We start from the raw sequence: 16867 nt of genomic DNA, 5'->3' as shown, positions 1-16867 counted from the left end.
ACCAGAGGCATGCACAGAGATGGGATCTATCATATTTGTGTACTGATGCTTGAATTTGCACAAGTTGATGCTTCATTCAAAATTAGACTCAAAGCACTTTTCAACTTCAATGCCATTATTACTAATGCACTTTGTGGTATACAAAGGGGACCAAAATTACAAAATGCTGTTAAATCTGCTTCTCTACCTTCCCCTCAAATTAACCTGGCTCCTTTCAGTTTACCCATCAGGATGGCTTACCATGAAACCCATTCCAGTTACAAGACTCCATCTGCAAATTACAAAAGCTTAATGTATTTATCATCAGGACTGGTGTCTCAAAACAGGTATAATAAAAAGTTTAATTAAGATTGCAAATATTTGTCTACAATATCAGATGTTTATAGAACAGTCCTAACGAACAATAAACAATCTATTTTACAGTTAGACATTGTTCTAGGTACCTGTGGTTAAAGGCAGGTGAGTGACACTAGTAAGGCAGGTGAGAGTGAACCAAGTGGATGACAGTGTTGCGCCAAATAGCAGAAGCAGAAGAATAAGTTTCAGCATGCCCCTGATAAAATCTGCAAACCTGAAATAAAAGTACAAATCTCAAACTCAAATATTTTTTCAAGGTATTTAAGCATTACACTTCACAGTGAAATTAATCCAAAAACTAGAAAAAAACCCTACACATTATTCTGAAACTGCTATTGGCAATTTTTGTCATGGTTAAAATTGTCATAGCCCGCTTTTATTCTACAACAGCTAAAAAAATCTTGTGTCATCAATTCAGGATCATTGGTATACAGGAAGGTTTCTTGTTTTTAATACTTAGACTGTAAATCCTCTTCAGCAGGGATCATATTTTTAAATGTCTGAAAGCCATCATGCTGGAAAATAACTGTTTAACATCTGCTTTGAAATTTTTCTTTCAAGTCTCACAACCACAATTCAAGATTTCATTGCTGTTTTAAAAGTATCTTCACAGATCCAGTATACAAAACTTCATTAAACAGTAAACACACTACTGCCCCTTTCTTATACTTGACTCCTATGTATTTTTGCCAAATCACAGTTATCATAAGAATAATCTCTAACATTATAAAACATTTGAAAATTAACCTGGTACTACCATTCTCTGATATCTTCTTGTGGACATTACCTGATAGCTAAAGATCAACACAGCTAAAATGAAGCTCTTAATCTTCCCCATCAAGCTAGCCCCTCTACCTCCTTTCTTAATCAATATGATACCATCTCCATGCCATGTGTCACTCAAGCCCATAACTTGAGCACCATCTTCAGATTGGACCTTCCCCTATGTCCTGATATCCAGGTTATGTCTATATTCTTTCTGTCTAACATCTGTAAGACATGGCCTTTCCCATTCATCCACAGCTCAAACTCTAATCCAGGCTTTTACCATATCATGTCTCAATTATTGCAACATCTGATTCTCTGGCCTTGATAAATACAATCTTGCTCCTGTTCATATTCCCGTAGAATGGTGCTACATAGATAACTGACCTAGCCTATTGCTTTGACCATATAACCCCTCTTTGCATCACCTTACTTGTTTCTTCTCTATTAAATTAACTACTTGTCTTCACTTTCCCATCCAATCATCTTTCATATACTATCAAGATGTTGACTCCCATCTTAGACTCTGACTTTATGGGCCAGTCAATCATCCATTTGTTAAATTTTCAAATAAGTACTTTTGTACTTTCTTTTATGCTCTCCCTCAGCTTTAAGCATCTGCAAAAATAACATTATCCTCCTTGACAACCCTAGTTTGCTATGATACCTACAAAAACCTTGATAATATTTATCATGTTGGTATGCAGGAAACATAAGAAGTACCATACTGGATCAGAATAAAGATCCATTTAGCCCAATATCCTGTCTTCTGAAAGTGGCCAATGCCAGATGCCCCACAGGGAGTGAACAGAATAGGTAATCATTCCCTCTCCTGTCATCCATTTCTAGCCTCTGATAAACAGAACATCATTCCTACCTATCCTGGCTAATAAATATTGATGGACCTAATCTCCATGAAATTATCTACCCTGTTAAAGTCCTAGGCTTCACAACATCCTCTGGCAAGGAGTTCTACAGGTTGACTGGGCGCTACATGAAGAAAAACCTCCTTCTGTTTGTTTTAAACCTGCTACCTCTTAATTTCATTTGGTAACCTCTAATTCTTATGTTATGGGAACACGTAAATAATTTTTTCTTATTCACTTTCTCCATACCTGTCATGATTTTATAGACTTCTAGCATACCCCCCTTAGTCTCCTCTTTTCTAAGCTGAACAGTCTTTTTAATCTTTCTTCATATGGCACCCATTCCAAACCCTTAATCATTTTTGTTGACAACCTATCATGCTCACCAGTACTACGTCACTTTACTTTTACTCCCTCCATTTGTGTCTGTTGTCCTGTCACCTCATTTTATTCTTTGATTGTAAGCTCTTTGGGACAAGAACAGTGTTTTTGTTTTAGTTTTACAGCAATCAGCACAATGAGTACATGGTTCATGGCCATAACTCCTAAACAATACAGTAATTCATATAAAAACTAATCACAATAATTCAAAACAATTCAGTCATTGGGGACACTGTCTCATTTTAGATATTTAAAAAGGAAACTTAAGATAGCTCTCAGAGTGATTTTGGCAGCTAAACATAAGTTAAGAGAAAATATTATATACCCTCCCCCCACAAAAAAAGCAGGGGTCTCAGAAAAAAAAATCACACCCTTACTTGCATGATTGCTTTCCAGTCAGTGGAATTTAGACTTGAGGGTGCATAGACCAATTACTTTAGGGTCACTTGTTTCATTATATACAGTAAAACTCCATTAGTCCGGCATCCAATGCTCCGGGACTCCTGATGGTCCGGCACCATCAGGAACCCGGAAGTGCTGGGGCAGCCAGACAGGCTTCCCCCATTCAGCTGCTGCTGAAACTGACCAGCAGCTGAATCGGGGAAGCCGGGAGCAGAGCAGCTGGGGTGCTGCCGGGTTGGTCTCGTAGCGCTGCCCCTCGGGGCTGCGGGACCAACCTGGCAGCACCCCAGCTGCTCTTGGGGACCCCTGGGGCAGAGCAGCTGGGGTGCTGCCGGGTTGGTCCCGCAGCGCCGAGGGGCGGCGCTATGGGACCAACCCGGCAGCACCCCAGCTACTTTGCCCCAGGCATCGGGATTCAGCCGCTGCTGAAACTGACCAGCAGCGTCAGTTTCACCAGCAGGCTGAATCCGGACGCCTGGGGCAGAGCAGCTGGGGTGCTGCGGGGTTGGTCTTGTAGCGCTGCCCCTCGGCACTGCGGGACCAACCCGGCAGGACCCCAGCTGCTCTGCCCCAGGGGTCCCCAAGTCAGCCGCTGCTGAAACAGATCAGCGGCTGATTCCAGGAAGCCCCGGGCAGAGCAGCTCTGCCCGGGGCTTCCTGGAATCAGCCGCTGATCTGTTTCAGCAGCGGCTGAATCGGGGACCCCTGGGGCAGAGCAGCTGGGGTCCTGCCAGGTTGGTCCCGCAGCGTCGTCCTTTGGCGCTGCGGGACCAACCCGGCAGCACTCCAGCTGCTCTGTCCCAGGCGTCCCCAAGAGCAGCTGGAGTGCAGCTGGATTGGTGCCATAGCGCCGCCCCTCAGCGCTGCGGGACCAACCCGGCAGCACCCCAGCTGCTCTATTGCAGGCATCCCAGATTCAGCTGCTGCTGAAACTGACCAGCAGCAGCTGAATCAGGGACACCTGGGGCAGAGCCGGACTATCGTAAGGGGGTGCTATGAGGGGCCTGGGGTGGCATCCCCTCCCACCCCACTCTAGACCCCTCATAGCCCCTGCTTCTGATAGTCCGGCATATCTGATAATCCGGCACCCCCTGGGTCCTAAAGGTGCCGGATTATCAGAAGTTTACTGTACAAGAATAGATATATATTTATTTCATTCAAATTAGATTAAAGAACTAAGATCCATCTTGTGAAAAAAATCAAACCATTCTGATTATTCTCAAACCTCCAATAACAGTATCACTATGAAGTCATTGTAATATATAAGGGTATGTCTACACTACCCCGCTAGTTTGAACTAGCGGGGTAATGTATGCATACCGAACTTGCTAATGAAGCCCGGGATTTGAATTTCCCGGGCTTCATTAGCATAAAGCCGGCTCCGCCATTTTTAAAAGCCGGCTAGTGCGAACCCCATGCCGCGCGGTTACACGCGGCACGGGCTAGATAGTTCGAACTACGTAGTTATTCCGAACTATCTGTATGCCTCGTGGAACGAGGCGTACAGATAGATCGGAATGGCTACGTAGTTCGAACTATCTAGCCCGTGCCGCGTGTAGCTGCGCGGCACGGGGTTCGCACTAGCCGGCTTTTAAAAATGGCGGAGCCGGCTTTATGCTAATGAAGCCCGGGAAATTCAAATCCCGGGCTTCATTAGCAAGTTCGGTATGCATACATTACCCCGCTAGTTCGAACTAGCGGGGTAGTGTAGACATACCCTAACATCATACTTGATATAACAAGAGGATAAGTTGGGTCTTGCAAATGCACATGAATCAATGATGGAAGTCTCAGTAGATGGGGGAAGCAGAAACCCTATGCTCAGACACTTGTACCTTGATACAAAACCAAAGATGATCTATTAAACAGTTTGCTGGTGCAATCAATTTTTTTGCACACACTGCATTTATTTAAAAAAATATCCAGCTGAGCACTGAACAACACAATTAATACTGCAAATACACTTTTCAAAAAGGGATTGTAACACTGGTGCAAACTTAGAAAACCATTGGAGAGGCAGGTGTTATTCAATTAGCTAGTACTTTTTTTTGGTTCCCTTGCTATTATTAAAGTTCTGTCTGAAGAATTTCTCCTCTCATGGCTCAGTTTTTCTCCTCCTGTTGGATTGGGGTTTGAATGATGAAGACACTCTACTTTATCTTCCAATTATATTATTGCCCCCTGATAAAAAAAAAAAGATGGGAGGGTATTTTAAGGCCCAATCCTACATGGGCCATCTGATATAGAAGGTAACACTCTATATAGCTTGAAAGCTGGGAATGCCAACTTGAAGTAATGTTTAGCAGTTTATCTAGTATGGGAGTTTTATGAAATACTGGCTCTTAAGACCTCATCTTTCCTTTTACTTTGACCTTCGCTCTAATTCAATTCTACACTGCACTTAAAAGTCAATAACTGGTAGAGCTAGAATCAATGCTGTATATCACCTTAAAGCTTGTAATCCCAGATTTCAAATGGCATAGAGCATTAACTTCTAACTGCAGAAGTTTAATTGCTCATGCTAGATTTGAAGTTAGGAGGAAGAAAATAATAATGATCATACTTTAAAAATCATGACAATCAGTTTATTATTTTCTGTATTTTTGTCAATAAACATTAATTATGTGAAACTTCTCAGAAGTGTCACAAAAACACAAATTTCATATTTGGCCCCCCCTAAAAAAGTCTGAGGGGTTATCTTGCTGCCAACATCAGTTTTCCATTTCTAAAGTTGAGAGGAGCTACATATGCTGCCGAATGAGAAGGTGTATGAAATATCAGACTAGGGGTGGGAGGTTGAGGAAAGAAAATGGAGTCAGATATTTTTTCCACTTTCCTGTAGTGGCAGTTGCAGCTGTATTTTAATGCAGAAAGAGAAGCTGTTGAAATTAGTAGCAGAAACAGGTATCTCAGATTTTGCTGGGAGTTAAAGTTGACAATTGACCCATATTTGGCTCTAAGTTTCACAAAGCTGTTAAATTTAACAGAAATGAAGAATACATAACACACTAGGTCATACTCAGTCCTTTTAGTACCTGTATTTTATCTCTGGGCAGAGAAAAACTTAGTATGACTAGTATAAATGCTTCCAAGATTTGTACACTTTTCACAGCACTAGTTTCAGTCCAATGATCAGGAAGAATGTTTTTGTTCCTTAGTCCCAGCAGCTCTGTCACTTGTAACCATGCTGGAACACACCAACACCATTTTACACCCATAACTTCTTATTCTACAATAATTTATCAGCCAAAACCAGCCCTTATGGGTGGATGCGTGCATACCCTTAAGAAGAGGTAGTCCAGGATGGTAGGTGAGTACCTGCCTGTAATGAGGGGGCAAGATGTATCAGTGTGCTCTCTACTTTGTGGCATAATATTTCATGACCAAGCAAATCCACATGTGCTGGATCCTGCAGTTATGGTCTAAATGTATGTTCCCGAGAACGCTGTCTGTTGCTAAGGAAATTATCACCAAGTCACAACAGTTCAGCATTTTGACTTCATTGCAGGATAAAAGCAGAAGGAAATGCTAGGCTGCAAAGGACAAAAACTCAGAAATATCTGTGATCATTAGCTAACATGACAAGAAAAATTCTTGGGGAAAGGAGATAGATTTATGTTTCAGCAAGATAAAACATGAATGTCACTTTTTAAAGTTGTTTTTTTTTTTGCTTCAAACCAGTCTCATTCTACCTCTGCTAGCAAAGGGTACATCATCTGCCAACTGCCCAAAATACCCCAAAGCTCTTTAATCATTAAAATGCATCACACAAATTATCCAAATATGGCTAGTTCAAGATTGTGGGGGATTAGAAAGAAGTGGGATTTATATGTCTTGTGGCCAAAAGCACATCATGCAACTGAAAGCGAGATAAAAAGATTTGGGGTCCTGATTTTCAATCTAGAGCTTTTCTTATAAAGGGGCACAATTTAATACTTACAGTGAACTGCAGACACAAATGCTACCATAAAATCATAGAATACTAGGACTGGAAGGGACCTCGAGAGGTCATCGAGTCCAGTCCCCTGTCCTCATGGCAGGATCAAATACCATCTAGACCATCCCTGATAGACATTTATCTAACCTACTCTTAAATATCTCCAGAGATGGGGATTCCACAACCTCCCTGGGCAATTTATTCCAGTGTTTGACCACCCTGACAGTTAGGAACTTTTTCCTAATGTCCAACCTAAACCTCCCTTGCTGCAGTTTAAGCCCGTTGCTTCTTGTTCTATCCTCAGAGGCCAAGATGAACAAGTTTTCTCCCTCCTCATGACACCCTTTTAGATATTTGAAAACTGCTATCATGTCCCCCCTCAAACTTCTCTTTTCTAAACTAAACAAACCCAGTTCCTTCAGCCTTCCCTCATAGATCATGTTCTTTAGACCTTTAATCATTCTAGTTGCTCTTCTCTAGACCCTCTCCAATTTTTCCACATCTTTTTTGAAATGTGGTGCCCAGAACTGGACACAATACTCCAACTGAGGCCTAACCAGCGCAGAGTAGAGCGGAAGAATGACTTCTCGTGTCTTGCTCACAACACACCTGTTAATACATCCCAGAATCACGTTTGCTTTCTTTGCAACAGCATCACACTGCTGACTCATATTTAACTTGTGGTCCACTATAACCCCTCGATCCCTTTCTGCCGTACTCCTTTCCAGACCAGACCATCGCTTCCCATTCTGTATGTGTGAAACTGAGTGTTCCTTTCTAAGTGGAGCACTTTGCATTTGTCTTTATTAAACTTCATCCTATCTATCTCAGACCATTTGTCCAGGTCATTTAGAATTATGACCCTATCCTCCAGATTAGTCGCAATCCCTCCCATCTTGGTATCATCTGCAAACTTAATAAGCGTACTTTCTATACCAATATCTAAATCGTTGATGAAGATATTGAATAGAGCCGGTCCCAAAACAGACCCCTGCGGAACCCCACTTGTTATGCCTTTCTAGCAGGATTGTGAACCATTAATAACTACTCTCTGAGTACAGTTATCCAGCCAGTTATGCACCCACCTTATAGTAGCCCCATCTAAGTGGTATTTACCTAGTTTATTGATAAGAATATCATGCGAGACCGTATCAAACGCCTTACTAAAGTCTAGGTATAGACTTTACATTACAGTCAGCAAGAAATTAAGATATCTAAATGGTTGCATTTACATTATCAAAAACTGAAACCAGGTTTGAAAATTAGGCCTTTTTCATGCAGTGAAAGAACTAAACCACGTTCACAATAAAGTAAAATTAGGCCTGAACTTATGGTGAGAAGAATAAAGTAAAGCAACACTATCACATAAATTATAACATTTTTAGTTTTACAAATTAGCAGTTGGTAGAGCAAAAACAAAAATCCCACTTTATCAGAGGCTGTTAAGACAAAGATGCTTGCCTGGTAAGTCACAGTTCTGACAGCGAAATACATCAACTTGGCACACTTGCCCAGAATCATTACCTAATTTTCATAATTATAACTTTCAGCAGTCAAAGTCATCACTGGTTCAAATCTACACAGATACTTGCTGATCAGGAGGGAGTCGTCTATCAGAAGTGACAAATCACCCTTGGCCACTTTGTGTGTGTTTATGCAAACACTATTGTTTAAACTAAATATTGCCTGAATTGGAGAGAGATATTTGGAAGCAGACTAGTAGCATTCTTTTAATTTACTCAAAAGCAAAGTTTTGAACTCTACAAAATACTGACCTTGCTATAAATTCTACAGTCAATTTTGCACTATTTACAGAGCTATTAAGCATTTTCCGGAACTAAAACTAGGCTATATATTAAATAAATTAATTTACTATAAAGGCTGAGATTTGCATTATGGGTCTGAATCGGTAAGCTCTTGATAGAGAAGTTTAAGGCTAGAAAGGGTGCCCATCTAGTGTTGAAGGGCTTCAACTGCAGGACATAGGCTAGCGAGTGAGAGAATTCTGCATGAATAGTCAAGTCACTCTAGGTTCTCTAGCACATTGCTTTTCCTTCATGGACATATATTAACGGGTCTGTATTTATCAAACCACTTTTACAATGCCAGGAGGGCTTTAAACTTCTCCCTATGGAGAAAAAAAATCACAGTCAAGTCTAACAATAGCTAACAAACAATGGGATCCAACTGGATCCGACTCTTGATTAGTAGGATTAGCTCTGTCTAGTTTGGTATTTGGTGTGCTGGGATGTGGGCAGTCAAATGTCTTTTTCTCTTTTCCATGTCTGAGAGTGAGCTTTCCTCTTTCTCCTTTTTAGCTAGTAAGTGGAATAAGTGAAAGAGGAGAAATCGTTTGTTATTTATTAGTTATGCACATTCTTGGTGTACAGTACAAGAAAACAGCCTCTGCCCCAAAGAGCGTGTTACAGTTTTGGGGCCTACTCCTGCAACCACCTTTGTGCAGACTCTGTGCAGTGCTCATTGAAGAATTAGGGACTTAGCAGTGAATAGAAAGAAAACTGCATTTGGAAATCACAGAGATAAGTGTAATGTATCGAGTTTCTATTTTATTTTTCTATCAGGGCCTTAAGGAAGGTGATGGTTTTTGTTTTGTTTTTAAAGAAGCTAGGATGGAAAGAGTTGGATAGCCTGGTTTGGGAAACACATTCCTTTTCCCACTCTTTCACACATAAATCCACATTTTCTCTGATGGTTGGTGCTAATGTACTCCACACCTATGGTAGTCAAGAGGAGAGATGCTAAGGACACTCTGTATCCAGGCATGTGGGAAACGTGTTATACTCTCAGCATCAAACACTCAGTGAATCAGAATGCTAGACAGCAGCTGGCAGGAAACAGACCTTGATGTTCTTTGCAAGGATGTTAAATATTAGTTATTGAATAGTCAAGTAACCTCATGAATTCTTATCAGTTACTCAACTATTCTATAGTACCTCAGGGTGGGGCCAGCAGCCAGTGTGCTCCGGCCCCACTCCTGAGGAGCCCTCTGCCACTCCACATCCCTGTCTGGGGAGGAAGGGTGTCTGAGCTCTCAGACCCAGAATGAGCCAGAACTGAGCCAGGCTACCTGCCTGCCTGGCTCCTAATACACTTTAAATGCAGAGCTGAGGCAGGTCCCAGACCCATCACAGGCCATGACTGAGCCGGGCTGCTGGTCAGCCGGCTAAAAAATTTACTGGGGGGGAGGGGGGCAGGAATGCGTGTAGTTAACTATCAGTTAATCGCCTACACTATTACATCCCTAGCTGTTTGATGCTTTTTCAAAGGCGCTAACCTGGTTCTTTCCAAGACCATTCTCACAAGGCTACTCTGAAAAGGAGTGGATAGGAAGCACTCTCAAACACAGCAATATGACTTGTTCAACTTGATGAGTAAGCAAATGTTTTCAACTCATGTAGTCCAATAAATGTAATGTACAAATTATTGCAGTAGAGGAAACAATACATGATCATCTTGGAGATTCACATTTGCCATTTATACATTTCACTAATGATCAGACATAAATTCAGTTTACAGGCAGTCCCCGGATTACGTACAAGATAGGGACTATAGTTTTGTTCTTAAGTTGAATTTATATGCAAGTCGGAACGGGCTCCAGATTCAGCTGCTGCCACTGAAACTGACCAGGGGCTGACTACAGAAAGCCGGAGGCAGAGTTGCTCTGCCCCCAGCTTCCTGGAATCAGCCTGATCAGTTTCAACAGCTGATGAATCTGGAGCCTGGGACAGAACAGCTGGGGCACTGCCCGGTAGGTTCCCACAGGACCAACCTGGCAGCACCCCAGCTGCTCTACCCGAGGCGTCCCGCAACAAAAGCCTGGTCTGCTGGGGGGAGGGGGGGGGCGCACTAGCTGCGCCCCCCCCCCAACAGACCAGGGAGACCCGAGCAAAGCCGCACAGACGGAGGAACCCCGCCGCCCGTGTGGCTTTGCTCCTGTCTCCCTGGTCTGCTGGGGGGGTCTGGCGGCTTTGCTGGACCCCCCCAGCAGACCAGGGGGACAGGAGCAAAGCCTACCAGGCAGCGGGGGTCCCACTGCCTGGGCGGCTTTGCTCCCAGGCAAACGAGCAAAGCCGCCCAGGTGGCGGCTTTGCTCGGGTGTCCCTGGTCTGCTGGGGGGTCCAGCGGCTTTGATGGACCCCCCCAGCAGACCAGGGAGACAGGGAGAAGCTTTTCTGGCCCGGAGGACACGGGTGGCGACCCGCCGCCCATGAGCTCCGGGGCGAGAAAAGCCCCGTTCGTAAGTGCGGATCCGCGTAAGTCGGGGACTGCCTGTATAGTATTAAAAGCCCAAGTGATCATTACAGGTGAGGAAAAATTAAGAGCTAAAGGAGAGATCATTATTCCTACCTTGCCATGGCTATGCCAACCACACAGCCTCCAACTATGGACCAGAATCCAATCCAACCTGCATCTACCTGATGGAAAACAGCAACGGGGAATGAAAGTGTTAAAGACGAGAAAACAAGACACTACTTTGAAAAAAGGAGGTGGAGGGGTACTGAAAACTCCCAGCAAAAAATTGACAGATTTTTCCAACAAATTCAAAGGAAATATAATCAGTTAAAAGAACAAGGTCACCTAGTCTATGCCCTGAATATGACCTCTCTCTATATTGAAATCCACTAGGGACTGTCATCTGGATTTCTATAATACCCTATTAATTAGAGGCTTAAAAATAAAATTTTCATCTTCTACTGATTTTAATCTTTTAATTTGGCAAACACTGGTTCTCTTTTCCTTCTCTGTGTGTGAAGGTATAGCAGCCAACAGTACTCCCTTTTATTTATTTGACTCTTTATTAACATCAATAGGTGTCTACAGGTCTGAAAATATGAACTGCCACAGTACAATCCGCAGGGGGAGCCACAATTATTTTTGGTATGTCAATGATAATGGTTTTTTTTTTAAATGTCTCAGCAGAGAAGTGGTGCATATATATTGAGTTCCAAAAAAATACTGAGAAAAGTTAAAGGTAGGGAACATGTATATCAGCTCAAACAGCATTACAAATCTAACAAAATACTTATGAAATATAGCAGCTGCTACATGTAAATACTTACTTGGTTGACATGTACTGGCGTTAATATCAAGTCCAGAACACCAGACCAGCCAGAGAAAACACCCAGTGGTATAGCATAGGCTAATGCAATCATCAAAAACCGGAAATTGCTGTTAAGACAACAAATATGCAGTTAGCTGCTGTATGTGTTAGAAATAGCTCTGAGATTAACTCTAGAGTAAACTGTATCCTAGAATCTATATTCCTACCAATTGAGAATGAAAGTTGAAATCTAAAGAGTGAGTAAGAAAATACAAGTATAGTATTTGTCTAGTTCACTGAAATTCCAAGTGCTGTGATGTTACTGCCTAGGACTAAGGATGTTAAGAAGTGGGTAACTAACTGTGTGTTGATACTGACTAATCGTGTAGTCGATGCAAATTGTAAGAGGAGGTGGGGTCCAGGAGCTACCCCTGCAGTGGCTCTGCAGTTTAAATGTAGTAGGAGCCGGGCCCGCAGGCAGCCCACCTCCTACTACATTTAAACTGCAGAGCCACAATGGGGTAGGTCCCATACCCAATGTGAGCTGGGAATGAGCAGTTCCAGCTAACGCCGGGTCCCGGACTGCTGTGCCTCTGCCTTTAAAATGTAGTAAGAGCCGTCTGGTTCTTATTATGTTTAAAAGGCAGAGCTGTATCGGGGTAGGTTTGGGACCTGGCACAAGCTGGGGCTGAGCAGTCCCAGATCGTGCCAGGTCCTGGACCTAACCCCACTGTGCCTATACCTCCCATGCCCCCCCACCACCACAGAGATGGTGCTGGGGGGAACCAGCTTTTAAAGCCAGCTCTCCTCCTAGCACTGGTTCCTGCTTTCCTCCCCCTTGCTGCCTTTGATGCAGAGGCAGCAAGGGAAGGGGGCAAGACCCGGTTAGCTTAGGCTCATCAGGTATTTCACTACTCGACTAGTCGCTTACATCCCTACCCAGGGTCATGATATTAAAGAAAAAGCATATTCTCTGTATATCAATGGCATCATCTTGATTTTTGGAACATGCTAGTCTCTCAGACTTTCCTTTTCTTCACAAGAAATTAAGTGTTTTTATGCTATTTTATTATATTATGGTCTATGCAATGTTATCATTAAAAACTAATAAGCATAAATTCAGAATGAAAAAGCATATTTCATGTATAAAAATTCAGAGATTCATATTCTTCAAATTATCTTGCTGTTTACTTTTTTTGGAAAAAAGGACATTTACTGTATTCTCTCCTTGCCCTTCTAAACGTAAAACTATTTTGTACTTAAACAAAAATACTATAAATCAACTCTTTGGAATACACATACAGAATGTAAAAAACAATTTACAATTATATGTGAACTTTTATGCAAGTCTATTAGTGAAATATACTCAGGCAAACAAACCTCACTGGTGAAATAGGCAAGTATTTTTACTTAAGGGACATGTTTCCTTCATAAGATCCTAAGTTAAATTCACAAAATATGCACATATAAAAGGAAACTCTGCCACACATTTTGAGGCAGACACTGGCTGAGAATACATAATTACTGTATATACTCGAGTATAAGCCGAGTTTTTCAGCACAGTTTTTGTGCTGAAAAATGCCCCCCTCAGCTTATACTCGAGTCAGCCTCCTGCTCGCGGGCGGGCTCAGCGCGTCTCTGCCGCCGGCCGGGTCTAGACGCGTGAGCCCGGAGCTCCGGCCCCCCAGCCCCTGCCCTCCTGACCCTCTCAGCCCCCCTGTCCCCTTGTCCCCCCCAGTCCCTGTCTCCTCATCCCCCCCAGCCCCTGTCTCCTCGTCCCCCCCAGCCCCTGCCCTCCTGGCCCTCCCGGCCCCCCTGTCCCCTTGTCCCCCCGAGCCCCTGCCCTCCTGGCCCACCCAGTCCCTGCCCCCTCAGCCCCCCAGCCCCTGCCCTCCTGGCTCTCCTGGCCCCCCAGCCCCTGCCTGCCCGGCACCATGGGCCCTTGCCGCGTGGGAGGAAGGGCGTTTGGGGCCGTTCGCCATGACGCTCGGGTGCAGCGCTGAGCTCGGGAACAGCTGGGCCAGGAGCCGACTCGGCACCGTGGGCGTCTGTTCTGGAAGCGCCCGGGAGCCCTGATCACGAGCTTGGGCCCGATTCTGGGGCAGGTGCACAAGGACCAGCTGCTGCTCCCTGCTCCCCCTCCCCTCCCCTCCCCTCCCGTGGTAAAATCCAGCCAGCACCGGCACCCGCTCCCCCTGCTGGCTCACTGGCCCATCGACGCCCGGCCCGGGTCTCGCACAGCCCCCCCCCCCCCCCCCCGCTGGCTCATTGGCCCATCGATGCCCGGCTCTGGTCTCTCACAGCCCCCCCCCCCCCCGCTGGCTCGTTTAGAGGGGGCTCGTTGGCAGGTGAGGGGGCCGGAACGTGGGGACTGCGGGGCGGGGGCGGCGGGGGCTGAGCTGTGGCCGTGCCTGCAGAACCATATTGTTTTTGTTGACCCCCTTTTCCCCTTACAGAGCTAGGTTATTGTTTTTCTTTGAAATAAATATTCATGTAATTTTATTGGTATCTATCTTCATTTTTTACATTTACCAGTAGCTGCCTCATTTCCTACCCTAGGCTTATACTCGAGTCAATATTTTTTCCCAGTTCTTTGGGGTAAAATTAGGTGCCTCGGCTTATATTCGGGTCGGCTTATACTCGAGTATATACGGTAGTCATTTTTGCACATGTAAATACATATTTTAAACTCGCTAATTAGCATTTCTGCTTGCACACGTGTCCTGTGTTGGTACAATTTAGGTACTTTTATTTGAAAATATTCAGCAACATTTCCCTCAAAGTGACAGTTTGTGGCAGAAAGAGGAAGAGAACCTAAAAGTCCTTGGCTCATAACACTACCTTTCCTCCTACAATACAGTCCTGTTATTTGAAATCTCACTTGTTTAAATGTTACTGTTCCCATTTTCAGTTGCAGAACCATAGAAAAGTACAGTGAAAAAGTCAATAATGCAAGTAATAAACATTTCAGAACCTCCTCATATGTTCCTCATATTCAATGAGGACAAATGCAAAGTACTCCACTTTGGAACAGTCAGTTCACACATACAAAATGGGAAATGACTTCCTAGGAAGGAATACTGAAAAAAGGGCTCTGGGAGTTATAGTGGATCACAAGCTAGAGAGATAATGTAACATTGCTGCAAAAAAGCCAACATAATTCTGGAATGTATGAGCAGGAGTGTTGAAAGCAAAACAGGAGAAGTAATTCTGCTCTACTCTATGCTGATTAGGTCTGAACTGGAATAGCATGTCCAATTCGGAGTACCACTCTGCAGGAAGAGGGGGAGGGAAGGATAGCTCAGTGGTTTGAGCATTGGCCTGCTAAACCCAGGGTTGTGAATTCAATCCTTGAGGGGACCATTTAGGGATCTGGGGCAAATCTGTCAGGGATGGTACTTGGTCCTGCCATGAGGGCAGGGGACTGGACTCAATGACCTCTCAAGGTTCCTTCCAGCTCTATGAGATAGGTATATCTCCATATATTAAAGATGTGGACAAATTAGAGAAAGTCCAGAGAAGAGCAACAAAAATGATTAAAGATCTAAAAAACATGACATATGAGGGAAGTAGGGATGTAAGTGACTAATTGCTGCCCTGCTTTCCCCTTGCTGCCTCTATCTGAGAGAGGCAAAAAGGGGGAGCTGGTGCTGGGGGGAACTAGCTCTAAGCTGGTTTCCCCCCAGCACCATCTCCACAGGGGAGGCGAGGACTCAAGCAGTCCCTGCTCATGCCAGTTTCCACTGTAAGTGCTTCTAATTTTGAAACATACAATAGCCCTGTGGGGCTCTTCTACATTTCAAAAGTAGAAATGCCGCAGGGAGCATGGTGCGAACAGGGACTCAAGCAGTCCCCACTTGTCCTGTGCTCTGTGGCACCCCTCCCCCCCCTTGCTGCCTCTATAAGGCAGCAAGGGGAGACAGGAGACAGTGCTGGGGAGAGCCAGCTTAAAAGCTGGTTCCCCTCATCACCGTCTCTGGGGTGCCTCCTGACAGAGACAGCAGGGGGAGGGAGGACAGGGGTCACTGCTGCAAAGCAGCCCTTGTCTGCCCCTGCAGACAGGGGCTGTTGCCACCAAACAATCCTTGTTCACAGTGGCCAGAGCTAGCTGTGGGCAGGGCAGTTTAGGCAGCAGCCCCTGCCAGCGGCCAGCCCTAGCTGCTGTGAAGAGGGAGCTGCTCCAGGACCAGCCTCTGTTCGCAGCTGACAGGGCTGCTGGACTCAGCACGAGCTGGGACCGAGCAGTCTCAGCTCGCGCCGATCGTTGCACCTCTACATTTTAAATGCAATAAGAGCCCAGCAGTTCTTACTACATTTAAAATGCAGAGCTGCAGTCGGGTGGCTCCAGAGCCAGCAGGTGCCAGTACTGCTCAGTCCCGGCTTGAGTCAGCTTCTGGAGCTACCCCCACTGCAGCTCTGCAGATCAGCACTTACAGACTAATCATATATAGTTGATACAAATTGTATCGGCTATACGATTAGCCAGATAATCACATTTTAACATCCTCAGAGGGAAGACTGGAAAAAAAATGGGTTTGTTTAGTTTGGAAAAGAGAAGAGAGTTTTCATGTATCTAACAGATTATTACAAGGAGCAAAGGGGGGGGGGGGAATTTTCTCCTTAATTTCTTTAGCTGCCATTTTGTTTCCTTGGAGACAAATACTGGCTATAAATAGCCAATATTAGTTACTGCAGGCTTTGGGCTATTTTAACTGACAACTGGGGAGTCGCCATGTTTTCAGAAGCCCCGGCATTACACAGTAAAGCACAGGTGAACATAGCTGAGAATATGGTCATGCATATTTATCTTTGCAATTGCACAATTTGAAAATTTTTACAGAAAAAGCAAGCATATTGCTGCCTGTCACACTATCAACCTCTGCATCAACCACACTATTTCCCAGCATTTTACATATGCGCCTAAGTTAGCATAAACCTTTTTTATTAAAATATTCTGCAGAAATATGTATCAGCTTTTAAAAAAAACCACACAGAAAAAGCTATTGCACACTATGAGAACCCATAAGACTGATTTTGACAGGGCTCCCATCTGAACAATCAGCTTCCTGGCAATAATCTTGACAATGTCTATTTAGC

General features: G+C 44.2%; 1 protein-coding gene across 1 annotated transcript in view; it reads right to left on the bottom strand.

Moving 5' to 3' along the window:
• The window catches only part of SLC49A4 (solute carrier family 49 member 4), a 124477-nt gene that overhangs the window by 32801 nt on the left and 74809 nt on the right, over positions 1-16867 (bottom strand). Inside the window, exons 5-7 of the mRNA XM_075933110.1 lie at positions 11790-11898; positions 11077-11144; positions 444-571 (exon numbers count right to left, since the gene is read on the bottom strand). Of these exons, the coding sequence (XP_075789225.1) occupies positions 444-571; positions 11077-11144; positions 11790-11898 (305 nt within the window). The remainder of the gene's footprint in view (positions 1-443; positions 572-11076; positions 11145-11789; positions 11899-16867) is intronic.

This window comes from Pelodiscus sinensis, chromosome 7 (assembly GCF_049634645.1).
Source record: "Pelodiscus sinensis isolate JC-2024 chromosome 7, ASM4963464v1, whole genome shotgun sequence".
Taxonomy (NCBI): domain Eukaryota; kingdom Metazoa; phylum Chordata; order Testudines; family Trionychidae; genus Pelodiscus; species Pelodiscus sinensis.
This window is presented reverse-complemented; position numbering and strand designations above follow the sequence as displayed.